The 20,546-nt window shown below is 41.1% G+C and overlaps 1 protein-coding gene across 4 annotated transcripts in view; it reads right to left on the bottom strand.

Annotated features, from left to right (window-relative positions):
• EPB41L4B (erythrocyte membrane protein band 4.1 like 4B) overlaps window positions 1–20,546 on the bottom strand; it is a 166,411-nt gene that overhangs the window by 36,371 nt on the left and 109,494 nt on the right. For 3 of the 4 annotated variants that reach the window (XM_042472585.1, XM_042472586.1, XM_042472587.1), the window contains 2 exons: window positions 5,668–5,855; window positions 3,333–3,439 (listed from right to left, as the gene is read on the bottom strand). In XM_042472585.1, coding sequence (XP_042328519.1) covers window positions 3,333–3,439; window positions 5,668–5,855 — 295 coding nt within the window. Of the gene's footprint in view, window positions 1–3,332; window positions 3,440–5,667; window positions 5,856–18,111; window positions 20,331–20,546 lie in introns of those variants that run through there. The other variant, XM_042472588.1, reaches the window with a different exon arrangement.

Below are 20,546 nucleotides of genomic sequence, written 5' to 3'. Positions count from 1 at the left end.
ATTGAGAAACTGGAGCATGTCCAAAGGAGGGTGACTAAAATGGTGAAGGGTTTGGAAAACATGTCTTATGAGGAATGTTTTAGGGAGCTGTGGATGTTTAGCCTGGAGAAGAGAAGGTTAAGAGGTGATATGACAGCCCTGTTTCAATATTTGAAGGGATGTCATATTGAGGAGGGAGCAAGCTTCTTTTCTGCTGCTCCAGAGAACAGGACCCAGAACAATGGATGCAAACTGTGGGAAAAGAGATTCCACCTCAACATTCGGAGGAACTTCCTGACAATAAGGGCTGTTCGACAGTGGAACACACTCCCTCAAAGTGTAGTGGAGTCTCCTTCCCTGGAGGTCTTTAAACATCTGTCGGGGATACTTTGATTGTGATTTCCTGCATGGCAGGAGGTTGGACTGGATGGCCCTTGTGGTCTCTTCCAACTCTACGATTCTATGGTTTGTTCATGAAACAAACCAGCCAACCTAGGTTTGCGTTACTGAGGCCTGGACAGAAGAAATGGTCTCTCCCAGACCCCTCTGCCTGGGTATTCAGTACATCACCAGTGTAGGGTTGAGGATTAGAAGAGAGGAGTTTCTCTTGCCACTGGGGAGTCCATTGAATTCCACTGAAACCAAATTGTAGGACACTCTTCTTTGCATAGGACAGTAGAATTCTCTCTTTTGAGTTCTTGTACTATTTACCTTGTTCTCTCCATAACAGTCATGCTACTGTTTCCAGCACAATGTAGGTTAGGGAATGGATTATTTTCAGCAACAATATATTTTTGTGAGCTATCGATTTTTAAAGCAAAGTATTTTGGGAAGGCTTGGCCTTGAATCGGTAATTGGGATCCATCACCTTTACAAGAGTTCTGTCCCTGGTGGAAATGAACACTGCTAAAATTAGGTTTTTGGTACTAATCTATGCAGCTGTGGGGCTGTCCTTTGGAACATGGGTATTAGACATGTCAGGATGAGAGCATACATATCAAAATTTGCAGCATTGGCAAACAGAATGCTGGACAAGATAAGTCTGATCTAGCATAGTGGTTCCTGTGTTTTCGTGGTCCATCCCAGTTACTGAGAAGCCAGTCAAGTCAAGAGACAAATTTGAACATTACAATATCTGGTTGTTAAAAGATATGCAGAAACATCCATAAATGCTTTTACAAAATGTTATGGTGGGGAGGGGACAGGTACTCTTGGTAGGTGTGATGAAGAAGTCTCCCATCCACCATTGCCTTGCCTTTGAGTATTCCTATCATTTCATAAACAAACACAGACACTACACAGACACTTACAGACAGGAAGGTAAGATGCAAGGAGTCACTCCTTTAAGCACACCATCTAAAGTACTTAAGATGCTAAATTACATGCATCCTCTTTTGTGCACCTTTAAAATTATATGTACAAGGATGCTGGTGTGTGTGTGTGTGTATTCAATTAATGGTTGGACAAAAAGGGACAGTAAGATCACCCAGCAGCCAGAAGACTCATCCAGCCAGAAGACCTGTAGACCGAGGGCAATTTCTACTTCCCTAATACCTGCTGATGAATTTTCAGGGAACACCAAAATAAAAGAAAGGAAATGTAATACAGCAGCAGCAGTTACAACAACAACAACAACAGATCAGCTATCATGCTGGCATACATAAAGCAAAAAGAATGGAAAATGCCATATATTCTGAATGATCGGGGGCATAACTTGGTAATTCTCTGTGACAGAACAGAAGTGACCTCAGCTTGGAGCCTGAAAGTCGACTTCTGGTTACATGGATGAAGTTGTATTTGGCTTGAAGACTATATCCTATAATACTGAAAAGTTTTCTTGTGTATTATGGGGTACTTCTCACATTTTATGCCTGTGAGGGCAGGAAAGGAAACCAGATCTAGCTACTATTAAATATAGGGATATTGAGGGCAAAGGGAAGAAGTAAGACAGAAGAAGTGGAGCCAAATACTTTTCAATTAAATATGGAAGGAAAACTGGGAAGGTAAAACGTCCATGGTCTCTTATGTCTTAATACCCAGAGTCCTGGGGTTTGTAGTTTGGCATGGTTTGGTGGGTGAGCATGCTCAGTGCTCCTTCTTAAACTATAAACTCCCGAATACTATAGGATGAAATCATGGCAATTACAGTGGAATCATTGTGAATAACTGTATGATGTGAAAGGGTCCTATGACTTGTCAGCTGCATCCCGTTCTGCACTATAAAGAAGCAGAATCCAGAGAAACAAAATTATATGATAGGTAAATGGGCTGCAACCTAAAACAGGGTTGAGTTCAGACAAAATGGACCAGAGCAAAAATCAGGTTTAAACATGAGAATAAACCATTATCCTACTGGCTGATGTAGCTATGCTAGCAGAGGAGGGGGTGTCAGTGTAGATGGCATGAAGCAAAGTGGGTGCAGGTGCTGTAATGATAAGGGAAGGGCAGTGGTAGTGTTAGCCATTAGGAGAAAAGGCTGCTCTGCTAGTGGCTAAGCATCCTGCGAATTAGCAGGATGGCTTTGTCATCCAAAAGTTTTTGCTCCCACCGCTCTGTGGCTTAACACACAGGGCTGAAACAGAAGTGCAGAATGAAGCCTGGCCACTTTGGAGGCATGTCGATTATAAGACGCATGCCTTCAAAGCAGCCGGAAGCCATGCCAAAGTCACGGTCCAGTCTTTTGGGCTGGAGCAAAAAGGAGCTTGGATAATCCGACTCCTGTTAGCCCCTGCCTTGGGAGCAGGCCATGTGGTCAGCAGGGTTTAGGCCCACTTTTGGCCAGTGTGGTCTTGGGCCACTCTTTCTTGCCCATCTGTTCCAGCCCACAGTTCCTAGAAAAGTGTCTCACAGCAGCATAATGGACTGTTACCCCAGTGTAACCTACCACCACAATACTGGCCTTAGAATGTTCTAGAACAGGGGTAGGCAACTACGTGGGGTCCAGGAGCCAAACATTTCCCTGAAATCCTTTGCTGGCTACACATCCCATAAGAAGCCCCAATACCTCAATATTCCTCATCAATCCCACTCAAAAATGACAAGTGGAAGTGGTGTTGTGTCAATTCTTGTCAGAGGAGAATGGAGGCATTAAGGGGTAGTGTTCCAGAATGAACCGTTGTACTTTTTCTGCCATAAACAATATCTTCCCATGAGGAAGTACAGTGAGGTCCCTGGGACAATATGGCAGCAGAGGTTAAAAGCTAACAAGTCTCTTGGTTGCATGGACAGAGAAACCTTGCAGCCTCATCCCCTGATCACTGCAGTTGATTGATTCCCATCCCCACAAACACTTCTCAACTGCATCAGAGACATTTCGCTGAAGGCATTTCCAAACACATACTTCTGTGTTGTACCTTATTGACATGGATGTGCAGAGCTGGCCATGGTCTTACTACTTTCACAGTCTCCACTTCCATCTTTTTTAAATAGGGAGAACCATCTTCATAATGGCGAGGAGCTCCTGGATGCCCAAAATTAGGAAAGAAAAACAGCCTGAAAGCAAAGTACAAAAATCTGCAAAAAAAATTTTTTTAAAAAACAAACTACTTTTGGCACAAAACTGACTTTCACATTTTGGTTAATTCCCTTTTGATAATATAGCTGTGTGTCACATTTGTAAAAAGTAAGTTTTAAAATGTGATGCTATAGATTATTGGTTATCTAGCATTAAGCACTGTTGCTGTTCCTTGACCTGCTGAATATAATCATAGGATTCAACTTAATAATGGTAGTAGAGAGTACGTTCAGGACAGCCCAGTGGGTTAAAGGCTCTCTCTTTCTCAGGCCATATCTAGCTGCTTCGGGTCTCATTAGTCATTTAGATCCATCATCCATTTTAACCGCACTTTAACATTGGGCTAGCAAAAGTTTTTTGCACCAGATTTTTAGATTTTTTTCTAAATGACAGGGTAAGAACAAGTCCTTTGCCAAATACAGGTTGCAAGATCAGAAGTATCCCAGGCCAAGTCACACTGTCTCAGCCTCAGAGGAAGGCAAAGACAAACTTCCTCTGAACAAATCTTGCCAAGGAAACCCCATGATAGATTTGCCTTAGGGTTGCCTAAGTCAGAAAAGACTTGAAGGCACACAATAACCAATCGTTTGAAGGCTTGACAAATTATAGAAATGTTTAATATCCAAGCAAACACAATTCCGTATTTAAAATTCTGCTTCGATGGCCCTCTTCTCACAGACTGTGCATTGAAGATTATTGAGGCATACCAAGGAGGAAGTGACAAATAATACTAAAATCGAAGGCACCTTTCCAAAGTGGAGGGCAAGATGTACAAGATTTAATAGCACTGCATTTTAAAAGTTAAATGGCAAGCTTTAAAAAAAAATGAAAATTCTTGACAGAGAACAAAAATCATTAAGTTATGCCTTCCCTTGTGAATATCCTTGCAGTGTCACTGTACAAAAACTGTACATATAACAAGGACCTTGAAGCAGTGGTACTTGCACTGGTAATCTCTCGTTTCGATTTCTGTAATGCACTCTACATGGGGCTACCATTGTACCAACTTCGGAAGCTTCAATTAGTTCCAAGTGCAGCAGCTAGATTGATCACCGGAGCATCAAGGTTTGACCATATAACACCAATATTAAAATCTCTGCACTGGCTGCTGATTAGCTTCTGGGCACAATACAAAGGTGCGTTACAGAGCGCCAAAAAGTGGCACTCTGCCTGTGCCGTCATTAGCCGCGCCGAGAAGCCCCAGCGGTCAAACCGCGAGGCTTCCTGGCGCAGCTAAAAGAAGCGCCAAAATGGTGCTTCTTATTGCATCGTGGAAATGATGCGACAAGGTGCCAATGGCGCACTCGATGTGTCATTTTCACGATGCTACGTGTGGACGCTAAGCATCCGGCACGTAAAAATGGCCGCACCTGTGTGTATAGGGCGCGGCCATTTTTACGCCCCCGTCACGTGCTAGGGGTGAGGCCAGTATGTATGCTAGGTCCTCGGCCAACCCCTAGCACATGACAGGGGTGCCACAAAGGCCCGTGCGGAATGGGCCAAAGTGTTGGTTATTACCTTTAAAGCCTAAATGGCTTGGGCCCAAGTTACTTGAGGGGAACGCCTCTACCTACACAATCCACCTCGCACTCTCAAAATATCTGGGAAAAACTCACTAGATCACGTAACAACCAGGCTAGTGACCACTTCCCACAGAGCATTTTCTGCCATGGCCCCCAAGTTGTGGAATGATTTGCCGAAAGAGATCCATCTTATTACCACCTTAGATGCTTTCAAGAATCTCTTCTGGCGAGCCTACCCACCAAACCTGTTGTAAAATATCTCACCTCTGTTAGTATTGTATATTTTTATGCTATGTATTTGATATGTTTTTATTGTTGAAATTTGCTGACTGCTGTAATTCCACCTCAATCCACAGGGAGAGGCAAGAAATTATTATTATTATTATTATTATTATTATTATTATTATTATTATTATTATTATTATTATTAATATTGGAGATCAAGATATTACAAAATAAGTTCACAAGAAAGATCCATTAAAAAACTGTTTCATGAAAAAAGATATAAACACAACAATATTGGATGAGTGCTGTCTCTTCCTGCTTGTTGGAAAGAAGAATTCTTTGTGACCAAACACTTGGCATCACAGTTCAGTTTCACTGCATCCCAAACATAACACTTACGAGATCATAACAATTTAGTAGACTTACTATTTGGGCTTGGAATGGAAGCTACGGAATCTTTGCTGTCAGGAGGGGCAAGTGCTCCATAGTTGGGATGGTGATGGTGGTGATGATGGTGGTGATGGTGATGTCTTGCTGGCATTTTTGTAGTAAATGGTGTTCCACCATTTTCTTCAATGTTGAAGGGGGGACCTTCAGTATTGTTTAAAGGGTAGCTGTGAAACATAAGTGTGGTCCAAATTAAAAAGTGACAAATTATATTTGAGATGGAACATTAACAACAATCTATAACAAATTGTCATATATATCTTGCTCTCTCATACACATACATTTCTATTTTAGATTTTCTTCCTTCCATCGCCCTATTTATGCCAAATGGACTCTTTAATAATTGGCAACTGAAATGGTTGCTGAATCTGCAATCATATATCACTTCGTAAGGATATTTAAACCAGTACCATAAGTGACTATCATGTGGAACATGTGCTCCTAATAGGCTTCTGAGCAACCTCTCAGAACTCAGAAAAGAACTCAGTGGTTCTCAAAAGAGCTGGAGGGGATGAAAAATGTGGGGCAAAGCTTTCTGCAATGCCAGCAGAAAACTCTGAACAAGTCCAGTTGGACATGGGTTAAGACCCATCTGAAGATTTACTCTTTGGCAAAGAAATGAATCTTCATTATTAGTTTGGGGGACCAGAGTTGTCTAAAGGGATTTTTGGGGTGGCCAAAAGCCTATTACATTATAGACTCGGTGGTTGGGAACAATCTGCATGACACTATACAAATAAAACTGCTTGCAGGCTTCCATAACTAGTCCTCTGCTTGTCCCGTTATAATGGATACTCCTCAGTTTGTACAGTGCCAGGATGTGGACATAACCCTTAGAGAAGTGAGGTCTATCACATGTGTGCAACCATTTCACTTCCTAATATGTATGAGGATACCAACCCATAGCTGAACTTAAAGTGTAGAAGTTAGTGTGTTTACAACAAGACAATTATAGCAAGATTTTCATTTCAAAAACCCTCTGCGAGATGGATTTCCAGCACGTTTTTAATATTCCATATGCCTGGTAACATCATTCCCAGTGTTTGTGAATAAAGTGAATTATTTAAATTTCATTTCAATGTAGCTTAAAGTCAAGTCATGTAACCAAAGGGCTGCTTTCATCATCTTTATGGTTAAGATACAATGTCCCAGTTTCCCTCTCCTCTTTCCACTGTTGCCCTTCACTCTCCACTTGCTTAAATTGCTGCAAACAGTGGGGGAAGTTAGCATACCTTGCATATCCTGTGTTACAATTGGGGTCTCCATATATTTATAGCTGGACATACGCTTATTCCTAAGAAGTCATGATGACCTTTGGAACACCAGGAGACTTTCCCATGGAAAGGATACATAGACCCAAATACATGTGAATGACTCAGGTAATACTAAGACTAAGGCTAAATGGGTTTGGTAATAGCTCCGTTCTCCCCTCCCCTAGGCTCTCCACATATCTTCTCTAGAACAAAGGCAAAGGCGAGTAAGCTAATACTTACTATCCACCCCTTGCAGTGTTCTCAGCCAACTTTCTTTCCCATCTATTTTGGGCTTGTACTAAATCCAAACAGTGTTTTAGTTACTCCAATGTTAATCCCATCAGTTGTTCTGGATTCCTATTGTCAATTCCCTGGGAAGACCACCCAGGGAATTGTTACATTGCAAGATAGCACCTAGCACCCTTTGACGTATATCTCTGATATAAATATGAGCCCTCCATGCACACAACTGGTACACAGTTCACATAGTGTTCAAGATTCACCCTCAGAGACTCCATGGGAGTCACATCCCACTTTCCAGCGGAAGGCAAATGTTACCCCCGCTGCACCTCTAAAACTCCTCTATCCAATTTCCATACCTCTATTTCAGTTAACTCTGGATGCTGTATCTGTTTGAATTATGATCGTGCGTTCGATTGCACTCAAGCATATTCCTAACTAAAAATCTTCGTTATTTACCAACATTAGAGTCTTCCGCATTGGTATAAATAGGTGAAAACAATCATCAACATTTCCCAGCCTCTCTCAAGCTTCTTTGAGCCAAGCAATTCTTTAACATTTAAAAGGGAAGCTGACACAGTTGTTGCACCTCTCAGTACACCCACCTTTTTGGGTAACAGAGATGAGATGGTGGCCAGGTCAACATGGGTCGGAATAAATCATCCAGAATACAACTTGAAGTCCCCCCATTATCTTGCCAAGTGACTGTTTCCACATTTGTCTTGCTGTGCCAGCTTGCCAGCACTGCCACTGCTGGCATGATCAAATGGCTGGGTGCCTCATTCTGACCTCAGAGCAAGCAACTCATGCCAATGGCAGTGGTGGCAGCTGGCACAGCAGCACACATTGCAAACAGCTCATCACAATGGAGACAAGATCCATAGCAAAAGGTGGTTTATTTTAAACTGTTGCAAGGAGAGCATACCTTGGTTTTGGTGCTGAACTGTCTGTATGTTATCCAGTTTGCACCAGAACCAGAGATTGGACCTTGCGTCATCTAGACTAGTTGCTTTGGGGATAGGGAGGGGATGACATTTTATTTGGCTTGTGCTGATAACACTGACAGGGCTGAGCCTTGTCCTTCTCAGCATGTGTGTGTATGAGCTTCCACGTTGCCTACCCCATGAATTTAATGGGGGTTTTCTTAGGCAAGGAATATTCAGAGGCGACTTTGCCATTTCCTTCCTCTGAAATATACCCCGCAGCATCTGATATTCTCCCATCCAGGTACTAACCAGGGCTGATGCTTCCAAGATCAGACAGGATCTGATGTTTTTTAAGGTAATTAGGCCCTGCCTTCCCAGTAGGCTTAGGCAAAAGCAAAATGCTACAGCCTCTCCTACTTTGTGTGTACTTCATCATCAGTAACTTTAGCTATCTTGACTGCATGCTAATATTTTTTGGCCACATACACACCATGATTTTCATCTGTGAAATGGTGGAGGCTGTTCCATTAGGTTCCAATTATAATTTTGCATTTTATCTAGAGTTTACTGTTAGTATATCAAGCAGTTGAATTTGATTTTTCTCCTAATTTTCTAGCACTGCCTTTATTGATTGTTATAATGCTTTTTCCCACTTAAAGAAAAAAAATGAACAGAACTGTGTGGAAAGAAAGGGGAAAAAAAACTGAACCGGGAGCCATTATGTTGAGTTTCTCTATTAATTGTGGCAGCCCTCTTAGGGCCTCTGCTGAGCTGTTGAATAGGTTTAGTAAATACAAGTGTCTTTCTGTTATTATATGCCTTTGGCCTTGCTGAAATAAAGCAGTTTGATATCACTTTAACTGCCATGGCTCAATGCTATAAAATTCTGGGATTTATAGTTTTGTGAGATTTTTAGCCTTCTCTGCCAGAGAGCTCTGGGGCCACAACAAACTACAAATCCCAGAATCCTATGGCAAGTAAAGGGGTGTCAAGCTGTATTATTTCTGCAATGAAGTTGCAGTTTTTAACTTTAATATGACTTCTGGCAATTCTATCAAGATTTCTGGCAAGATTTCCATAGAGGGAGTTTGCCATTGCCTTTCTCTCAGGCTGAGAAAGTGTGACTTGCCCAGGGTTACCTATGGGCTTCATGGCTGAGCAAGATTCAAACCCTGATCTCCTGGAGTCCCAGACCAGTTTTCAAACTAATACTTACTATCCAGCCTTCTGTTAATATGCCTTTCTCCTGCCTTGCCCTCTCCTTACTTCTTAGTTAGCATCTACTGATAAAGGACACTGAAGACCCATGAAAATGGCTTGTGAGATTCCCCAGATATTGCCTACACTCTTTCAAGCATATTTTTTTCAAGACATGAAGATCTGAGACGTCTCTCACATGCTGTATTGTTTCTGTACTTGTGTGATACCTACAGTGTACTTGTTTTCTTGTACACTGAGCTGTGCCTTGGAATACAATATTAGTCACTGAAATAAACAAGAAATATAAATCAGTATTCATTAACACATGTGAAGCATCAATGGTTTTACCCTATACTTGTGGTGTGGCGTGCGATGTGACGTCTCTACTGAAGTACTGTACATACAACCCCACTTGCCCAGTAGCAAGACGAGACACACTGATTCACACATTATGTAACTTATGGTACACCAGTCACCCTGTGTGCCTTGTGGCAAAGCAGCATACATTTGAACAAAAGCTGTATTATGTACTGAAACGATGGCCTGTTACAGACTGCCAAAATAAAGCTGCTTTGGGTCTCTTTGGGAGTATGCTATTTAAATGATGCATGGGTCCTAAGAGTCCAGAAGCTGCACCAAAAGCTGCCCTCCAGTGCTTAGGAATGGAGTGTGGCTTTGGTGCAACCTCCGGACTTTTAGGACCCATGCATCATTTAAATAGCGTACATCCAAAGAGACCCAAAGCAGCTTTATTTTGGCAGTCTGTAACAGGCCGTAGTCCATGAAGTTCAGCTTTGTCCATTATGAACCACAGTAGCTCTTCAAGAGATCAGAGGTCTTTTCCATGCCTTCTACCCAAGATGCTGGTGACCTTGGATCTGAGCATGAAAAGCATTTGCTTTGCCTTTCCAAGCTATGATTCAATGTCACAGTTTCAGGGAAGCATCCAGAGGGCATCCCACATAAGGCTCTCCTTGCATAGTAAAGCACCACTCAAACAATTTTTAAAAATAATAATAATGAAGTGTTTCTTTTAAAAAGCTTTGAAATCACATTTAGTTAATCACACCAGTTGTTTTACTGCACCAGACTGGAGAGTCCTCATATGACCTGGTGTACAGAATGTGGAATTCATTCAGAATGTGGAATTTTGAAGGCTACAAAGAACAATTATGTCTATGACCCCAGTCAGAAACATTTTTTCAGTGAGTTTTAATGAGTTCTTTACTTAGAATGGGGGCAAAAAGATAAGCAGCTTAATATTTCTGAAAGCCATTGATGTCCATAATATCCAATGTGATGTGGTGTTTTTACCTGGAAAGTGGTATACAGTTTTCTTTGCCTTTTGCTCTTTGTGTAATAGTTGGTCATTTAAGGCTGATTCTGTGTACATTATTAGCGAGGGATTTTATTTGTGATATCCATGTGACGATGGTTAGAAGTCTAAACAAATAAGAACTAAACAGAACCAGGGTCAAACTTTCACTAAGCAAAAGTGGACTGGCCAGTTATACTTCTTTTTTAGAGAGACATTGTTTCTGCTCTGGTCAGGCAAGTTCCATTCAGTGTAGTTTCCTAATGCAACCTTTCATTCTATCTGTCCATGGCAAGGGAAGGAAGCAGTTTGAGAACTGGCACTAGAGTTCATATTTGCAAATGGTGTAACAAGTTGGCCTCTCCTTCACATCTCACCAAGGTGGTCCTTATTTATTTATTTATTTATTTATTTAATTGCACCTATATTCTGCCTTTCCCCCAAAATGGAACCCAAGTGTCACTAAAATAGCTGTTTTATTTATAAAATAGCAGTACTCGGCCACGTTTTGCCGTGGCTCAGTCTGGTTAAAAGGAAAAGAAAGAAAAGAAAATGCACACGTTTCCCCAATGCCTCCCTATGGGCAAGCATTCCCCAATGTCTCTTTATGGGCAAGCAATTTCCAATGTCTCCCTATGGGCAAGCATTCCCTGATGTCTCTCTATGGGCAAGCATTCCCCAATGGCTCCCTATGGGCAAGCATTCCCTGATGTCTCTCTATGGGCAAGCATTCCCCAATGGCTCCCTATGGGCAAGCATTCCCCGATGTCTCTTTATGGGCAAGGAATTCTCAATGTCTCCCTATGGGCATGCATTCCCCAATGCTCCCCTATGGGCAAGCATTCCCTGATGTCTCTCTATGGGCAAGCATTCCCCAATGGCTCCCTATGGGCAAGCATTCCCCAATGCTCCCCTATGGGCAAGCATTCCCTGATGTCTCTCTATGGGCAAGGAATTCTCAATGTCTCCCTATGGGCATGCATTCCCCAATGCTCCCCTATGGGCAAGCATTCCTGGAAACATTGAAATGGAATCATAAACTTGGAAATTTGGAAACCATAAATGGAACGTAAACCGGAAACATTGAAATGGAATCGTCGAATATTTAGTATAGCTTTTACGTGTTGCTTTTACGTCCAACAGATGATGCTTAAAAAAAAAAAGGCATATTTTTATCTGTCACAAGTGTGACAACTGTATAATAGTAGGTATATAAAAACATAGTAGGCATATAAAAACATGCATGTATTTGAATGCAACGTTGTGTCAAAATTTCAAAGCAATCGGTGAAGAACTTTCGGAGATTTAAGATTTTGAACAAACGAACATTTACATTTTTATTTATATAGATTGTAAATATAAATTGTCCCACCTTCTAAGAAATGCTTAATGACTTTAAAGACTACTGAAGCACTCAGAAAAACAAAAAAAGAAGGGAGAATGAATACCTTTTAATGGTGCTCAAAGTAGAAGTTTTAGCCTAAATCCAATTGCTAGTCCCACTAGATGTATGAAACTGATTGGAAATTGGTAAGTTAGTACATATGTGAGTTCCATTGACTCAGTAGTCCTCCTCTAATTGAGACTTGTTGTATCCTGCCTTACTACTCTTTTTGCATCAAATGTGCTAATGGATAACAAAGTATGGGTTGCTGTTTTTATACTGTTACAGACTTTCTATAAACGGTTTCCTTTTCTTTCCTTTTTATTACAAAATCGTGAATAATTTCCCAGATGTTTTTTCAAAGATGATACTGGAAAATTGGTTTAAATATTTTCAGCTGTTTTCTGAGCAGTTTAGGATGTACATGAGTATAAATGTGTTATTAATAGTTTATAATGCAGTTATAAATACATGCATGTATTGTAGAGTACCATGACATTTGTGTGTCTGTGTGTGCCTCTTTCTGAAACCTATTACATTCTATCCCTCTCCCACAATATGCTTTTTTCAGGTGCTATTTTTGCATCATCCGTGCCATGAGTATAGAGCAAGGCTGAGATACAGTGATGGAATATGCAGTGAAACCATTACTGTAAGTGGATGGTTATAGCATAGATGAATCATAGAATCATAGAGTTGGAAGAGACCGCAAGGGCCATCCAGTCCAACCCCCTGCCATGCAGGAAATTCAAATCAAAGCATCCCCAACAGATGGCCATCCAGCCTCTGCTTAAAGACCTCCAAAGAAGGAGACTCCACGACACTCCGATGAAGTGTGTTCCACTGTCGAACAGCCCTTACTGTCAGGAAGTTCCTCCTAATGTTGAGGTGGAATCTCTTTTCCTGTAGCTTGCATCCATTGCTCCCGGTCCTAGTCTTTGGAGCAGCAGAAAACAAGCTTGCTCCCTCCTCAATATGACATCCCTTCAAGTATTTAAACAGGGCTATCATATCACCTCTTAACCTTCTCTTCTCCAGGCTTAACATCCTGAGCTCCACAGATGGTATGATAATGAAACAGAGGAAGCAGGCATGGACTGAAACACTGAAGACCAAGGAGGGGGCAGTATGGGATAAAAAAGATCCAAAGTTTTTCTGAGTATGTGATGAATGAATAATCTGCCCATCAATATTTTGAAATAACGTGTTTTACTTAGGCAGTGTTAACATTTGCTGTTTAGTCCTGAAAACAAATGTCTCTAAGTCTCCAATCAGTTTCAACCTAAAGTTGTGGAATAAAGGTTTACTGCATTTTAACTACTAAAGCTTGAATTTCTGAACTTGGTTAACTGCTGCACTTGACAGATTTATGACTAAAACCTTAATGCCACTCAGTACTCCATCCAAAGAAGTGGGTTTATATCCACGAAAGCTCATGTGAAAATACAAGCCAGTTCATCTTAAAAGTGCAGCCTCATTCCCCCCTTCTCTTTCCTTCCTTTTCCACCCTCATCCTTCCTTCCTTTCTCCTTTTTATGACATTGTGTAGAACTATGGAAAACCCATTTTAATGGATAGTTTATAGGGGCCCGATTTAAATAGGCCTTTTTCGCCGCCCCGTCACATGCTAGGGGTTGGCTGTCCATACTGGCCTCACCCCTAGTACGTGACGGGGACGTCAAAATGGCGGTGCCCTGTACATACAGGCACTGCCATTTTGACGCGACAGATGCATAGCGTCCGCACGTCATGTGGTGCTTGCGACGTCACGAGTGTGCCATTTGCTGGTTCTTTTTCAGCCGCCGGGAAGCCTCCCCGTTTGGAGGCTGAGGCTTCCCGCTGGCGGAAATAGAGGAGGCAGCAGGCCGCCCTTTTTGGGCAGTCTGTATCCCGCCATAGTTTGCTTTCATTTTAACATTCTGATTTTAAAAGTATTTGTTGATGCATACATCATTTGCATCACTATAGAAGGAAAGTTTATACAGTCGTCTCTAAACTGGTGGCCTCCAGAGAGCTGGATTCCAACTGCCATCATCCCCAGCCAACATAACTTACATTTGGTAATGACATACATTAAAACCAGAAAAGTACATATTCAATACAGAAAATGAGATTATTTTTTTTTAAAAAAATCACACTACACAGGTATTTCCCAAATTTCACCAATACCTTCTTGTTTTTCAAAAACTTGTTTTGTTGCATTCCATGTAACTGGACCTAACTTCTCGAGTGACTCAGATTTCCTGCAGTTTCACCTAATGAGAATCAGAGTTGGAAGAGACCTCAAGGGCCATCCAATCCAACTCCCTGCCATGCAGAAATACATAATCAAAGCATGGCCATCCAGCCTCTGTTTTAAAACCTGTAAAGAGAGAGACTCCACCAGACTCCTAATGTTTCTCCTAATGTTAAGGTGGAATCTCACTTCTGAAGTTTGAATCCATTGCTCTGTGTCCTAATTGCTGGAGCAGCAGAAATCAAGCTTGCTCCATCCTCCATATTACATGCATTCAAATATTTAAACAAGGATATCATATCACTTAACCTTCTAGGCTAAACATACCCAGCTCCCTAAGCTGTGGTGCCCAGAATGTTAACTCTCTATTAGGGTAGCAGTTAGAATTTGTTTAGTTTTTAGTTGGTATTTGCACATCCCAACACATTTTGGGAAATTATTTTGCATAGGTAGAAATACACCAGGATTTTTGTGTAAAAGTCATGTTTTTGGTGCACAAATATTTGGGCGCAAAAGCACTTGTCGAGATCCAGTATCATGAGATGCGGGGGGGGGGGGGATGCAGCTCTGGTGTCATATCCACACACACACCAAGCCTAGCTTTCCAATCAGGCAGTGCCCTCAACCAAAGTTTCTGAGGTGCAACAGACTGGGGAGTGGAGTATTCCCCCTGCTTTATTGTCCCATTCAGAGGGCACATTGAGAACAGGGAGCTGAGATCCCTTTGGGGTCCTGCTGCAACAGCTTCTCTCAAGCATCCCACAGGTAGGAGTGCGTCTCAGATCTCATTTCCAACACCCAAGTCTGCAGTGCCTTGGAAACCTTTTATTGTAAAAGATGGTAGATTTGAATTTGAAAAGTTATGAGATCTTGGCTGAACTACTGAACAGGATGCCAGCCACTTTGTTGCTTGAAGATATGTTTCTGTATCGGGTGGTGGTGGTGAAAATTGTGGTTTTGTGCAATGCCCCTACAGAACATCATGTTTGTGCAAAATTAGTGTTTTTAGAAACTGGCCCGAGAAACATTTTTCTGCATAGCAAAATGCTGTCTCTAGAAAACCATGGGGGGGGGGGGGGATTTCAGGATTTAGAGAAGGCAATTGGATGCACTTCATAAAACCATAGAATTTTAGAGTTGAAGTGGCTGCAAGGGTCAACTATGCCATGCAGGAATACACTACTAAAGGCCTTCTGAAAGAGGCCTCTCTTCTGTATTGAGTTTGCCAGACCAGAGCAGGACTGTTAATAGGGTATCTTGGAAGTCTCTCATTCAGTGTTTCCAAGTTGAAGATGACATGACGACAAAACAACTCTTCTAGATGGCCCTAGGGACTTGGGCATTTGAGATGGATGCCGTCTAAGTTGGAAGCAAAAGTAAAAATAATTTAAAAAAATCCCTCCCTCTGCTTTGAAATGTCAGAGCATTTGAGGGAAGATCTGTTTAGCAGTTTTGTTTGCCTACAAGACTGAATTTAACTAAGGACCAGGAGTGCTTAAAGCACAAGTATCAACTCTGGGGACTAGCCAGCCCCAGATCCATTACAGGTATCCACTGTTGGTGAAATAAAAAGTGTGCAAAAGCGAGTATCTGTTCTTCAACATCTACTTCCAGTTTTCTAAAAGCAGCTTTCATTTTTGTTTCTAAAACAAGACACAGAGACACACTTTGTGAATCCTGGAGACTTACGCTTTATTTTGTTTATTAAAAGAAAAACCAGGTGCCACGGAGAGACGGCTCAGGGTTTTGGAGGTCTGCAAATGTCCTGAAGCTACAGGATTCCCCATCTTAAAGACATAAATATTGGTGGTTCTGGAGAAGCCTCTGTTAGAATATCAGTACTGAACTGTTCATTTTGGTTGTTTTCCCATTTTGTTTTGTTTTAAAGAAAAGATGTCATAGATTTTTGGGGTCTCTTATTTTCTCCAGGATACCAAGAGACCTTTGAATGAACACTTTAAGGTACAGTGGTCAAATTGCCCTGAAGCATCTGAATTGCAGATGGAATGCTAGGACAGTATTGACAATGGCGCAAACAGAAAAGTTGATGGCATCCTTGGTGCTATCTGTTACAATGTTTGAGGTGACCACTTGGGAGGATTTTGCTGTTAGGTGTTGTCATTGTTTCAAAGATCCTCCATCCAGAACATGGCCTTAGATTGATTTCATTTGCTGTAATTTTCTTTTTAGTCAAAGAAGCAGAGGCCTGGAGAAATCAATACCCACACCCTTTTGGGGAGGTTTGCCATTTCAGTGCTCTAAATCCTGCTTCTTTCTGGGAACTATCCAATTTTTGCATAAAAAGATCTCATTATGAAGGCTTTAGGTCCCTGAGAAAGAGCTCTGAATGGCTTTTCTAGGACAGTTGGGACAGGCAATGGAGGCCAAAGCAGAAGGACAGAATTAGGTAAGCCAAGGTTGCAGTATTGCATCACAAAATAAATCCATCACTCCTGAATCAGAAGAAAAGTCACTGGGCATATAGATTGCAAATAGCAAGGAAAATGATGTTGCTGATTGCCAAGACTTTGCCTTCTCACCATCCAATTGCCATACCTCTTCCTAGTGCAATCTCACCTCATATGCTTTCTGAAATGGTGAGGCCAACATTCAAGAATTGGGCAAGTCTCCCAGGCTATTGAGCAGGCATCAGCAGATCCATGTCAATAGCATAACAGGTCTGGGAATTCCCTGTCAAGTTCCCACTTGGATCCTGGTTGGAGGAGCCATACTTGGCTGGTTTAGGGAGAAAGATGGTTTAGTATGAACCCTGACTACTTTCAACATCACGTTTCTTCTTTTGGGGCTCAGAGGAGGCAAGGACATGAAGGGCATCATAACCCAAGTAAGAAGAAAGCCAGAAGGTAGAAGAAAGAGTTTTCGTTTGATGCTAAAGAGATAAAAAGACCTCCAAGGAAGAGACCAGAGAAAGGACAGAGTTGGAAGCAGCTTCTAAGAGAAAAAGAGTACAGGAGGTTTTCCCAAGAAGGAGCTGGGGGCAAAACTGGTGGAGAGACAGTGGTAAATAGAAGATGGCTGGAATCCTGAGGGGGCTTTGTGTCTTCACGAGTGGATTTATATCTGCAATAAATTAGACTTACAGTTACACAACATGCTTATCCAGGAGAGAGATGCTGTTACATTACAACATAGTAGAGCCAGCAAAGGGACCGATGCACAACCGATTCTTCCTAATGTGCATCAGGCACTCTTGCCACTGTCCCAATATACATCTTTGCAATTCAATAACCAGGTTTCTTGGCACCTCTGCTACAGTAGACCCTTCCCATCCATAGGGGTCTGCTTACACTCTCCCCTGCAGATGGGAAAAATGTTGACAGTTGCGCCCCATATTATTTAGTGGGCAATGATGCGCACACATATGTGTACACACGTCACCATAGAATACGGGGCATGGCAATCCATAGGCAGTCAAACTCACAGATTACTAGCCTGCCAATGGGGCGGGCTCACTGCAGTTAGTTAGGTACATGCAAAGTTGTGTTACATAAAAAGTCATATGAGATTCTGGCAAATGTTTTTGTGGGTCTCACTGGTTATATGACCAACTCACATTATATCCTCTTTCCAAAGTAGCTCAGTATCTTTTTTTATATACAACTACTTCAGTAAGATGGAGGAGTGTTGTACAGTCGGTGTGTCTTGACAGAGACTCTCCAATTGTGAGAATATTCCTAGACATTAAGGTCCGTATTTCTACTCTTGGCCAGACTTGCTATCATATTTTTAGACGGCTGCATGGGAACGTCATAAGAACAACATTTTAATCAAACCAAAAACTAATAATAAATGTTTTGTGAATTTCTGAGTACTATTTCAGCTCAAGACAAAAGACATACAATTCCAAAGACAATGGAAAATATTCATATTTTATTGCATGTAAATATTCATATTTATTTAGCATGTACAAAAAATCAAAACAATGTAAACATACTTTAAATAAAAAATTAAACTACCATATTTTCTCTGAGAATGATGTAGACTTGACTCTATTTATAAATTCAAATTCAGTAAAATCATATTAAAAAACTCTAACACATCAAAATATTCCCAAAATATAAAGATATTTCTTATTCCAAAGGCTTTTAAAAATATCACAGCTTTAAGGCCAAATCAAGATGTGTGCAAAAGGCGGCACTATTATTTCTATAATCAAGAGAACCAAAGCTTACTTGTGAAGGGAATCTGAATGTACAGGAAATATATCCAACTTCACAGAAGCTGAACATACTTATGAGCATCTTTAGTTTAACATTTTAGAGTCACCCTATCAGGGTTTGTTCAAAACTTTGCATTTCAATACATGAACAGGTCAGGACTGAAAATGGGGCACACACTCACTGGCTAGAATTCTTAAGTGGCATCTGCAGGTGTAAGTCAATCTTTCACTTGTGTATGTCTTTTTCTTTTTGTGGAAGTTGACATTCCTTTCCTCCCTTTGCAACAATTAAAGCTCCACACTACAGCTCCCCTATCCATGGCCATACTATGGTGGGGAGGGGACCTGTATAACCTTCTGGCAATGTCCCCATAGCCAGATGTGCTGAGACCTCCAGAGGACCCCAGTGGATCTCACATCTGGATACAAGAACAAACCCAGATAGCTTCTCTGATTTGCACCCACTCTCCATCAGGCATGGCAATGAGCAGCTGTAGCACATTTCTGCTGAGCCATACAGGGTGCTGGCCACACCATCTCTCTCTGTCCCATTCACCCCAGTGTAAGAGTGTAATGGCTACATACAAGAAGTCTAGCTTCAAGTCAGCATGTGTGTCCAAGTCTCAGGGTGCTTCCAGATTTGAAGCTTCCCAGCACTACCAATCAAAGACATAGTGCATGTATTTCTTCTTTTCCTACTTACTGGAAAGATAAAGGATGGAAGGAGTGAGAAGAAAACACACAGGGGATGGGAATGGAAGACAACATCAAATGGATCCCATGTAAAATTCCACACTGAAGGCAGAATGATCACATAGTAGAAGCATTGGATCAGAGTATCCCTGGACCAAACTCACTAACTGAAGAAATTCAGGACTGTAGGAGAGAAATGGCATCTGAACATGTTTCACCATCAGAGGTTTTACCAGGTTAAGGTGGGTTCTCTTTCTGCTGCATCTCTATTATCCAAAACCACTTTAGCAATCTAATGAATGAACGTCACAAGGATATAGGAGATTACACAACAGCAGGAAATTTAACTGAAATCAACATTTGAAAAATCAGATTCATTACATAAAAAGTATAAAACTCTAGTAGCTTCCTCATACTTGTTAACTTGGCACAAAAATCCACCCTGCCAATCTGGGGCAACAGATTTTGTTTGTTTGTTTGTTTGTTTTATTTTAAGCATTTGATCCCTGTATTATTCACTATTAAAATGTTTGGTAACTATCATTATCCTGACTCTTGATCTGAATAGCACTCAAAGCAACAAATAAATTAAAAAAGAGGAAGACACGATCATTGCTAAATTTAATTCATAAATGAAGATACCAAATTAAGGATCATTTGCAAATGGCAAGGCATAAACAGCAGACGGCTACATAAAATTGGAATGTAAAGAAGTATGCCAGCTGTGACATTCCAGAATTTGGGGCAGTAAAATGCACCATGCTTCCTAGGACTTTCCATAATACAGAAACTATAATTTGGTTTCCCTATCATTCTCTAATAATTATACAAAGGAATATTGCAGCACCTTTGAGATCAACCAAGCAAAAGTTATGAAAGAAGTGCTACACAATCCCTTTGTATACTGATATTCCAGACTACTACAGTTATGTCTCTGAATTCTACCTTTATGAAAAGCATTCTAATGATTGTTACACCACTTTAACAATTATTTGCAATGTGCACAGACATTTTATGGGATGTAATCAGGATGCAAGATGATGCATGAAGCTAAAGATCATGTTTTCTCAAAGAGTAGTCATGAGCTTATCCTGATAGAATTGATAGTGGATCCCAGCTAAGTTCCTCTGATTCTGTTCCTGTATATATCGTAAATTGCTGTCCTCTTCACCTTGGGATGGTTTCCAATAAAGTCTATCATCATGATAGGGTGGCCTAAATCATATGCACAGTGATGAGTGAATGAGAAACAGAAAGTAAAACAGTGATGAATGACAAATTCAAATATCATACACACACACATGGAAAATATAATAATGTAGGGAACAAATGTAAATTGGTGACTGAATGAGGAGTCCCACACATGAACAAATGGTCCTCTCGCATGACTTAAATTCATTGTAATTCTACAAGAGATCTTACCAGAGGAAT

Source organism: Sceloporus undulatus, chromosome 6 (genome assembly GCF_019175285.1).
Source record: "Sceloporus undulatus isolate JIND9_A2432 ecotype Alabama chromosome 6, SceUnd_v1.1, whole genome shotgun sequence".
Taxonomy (NCBI): Eukaryota; Metazoa; Chordata; class Lepidosauria; order Squamata; family Phrynosomatidae; genus Sceloporus; species Sceloporus undulatus.
Note: the sequence above shows the minus strand (reverse complement) of the source record. Positions and strands in the feature narration are given on the sequence as shown.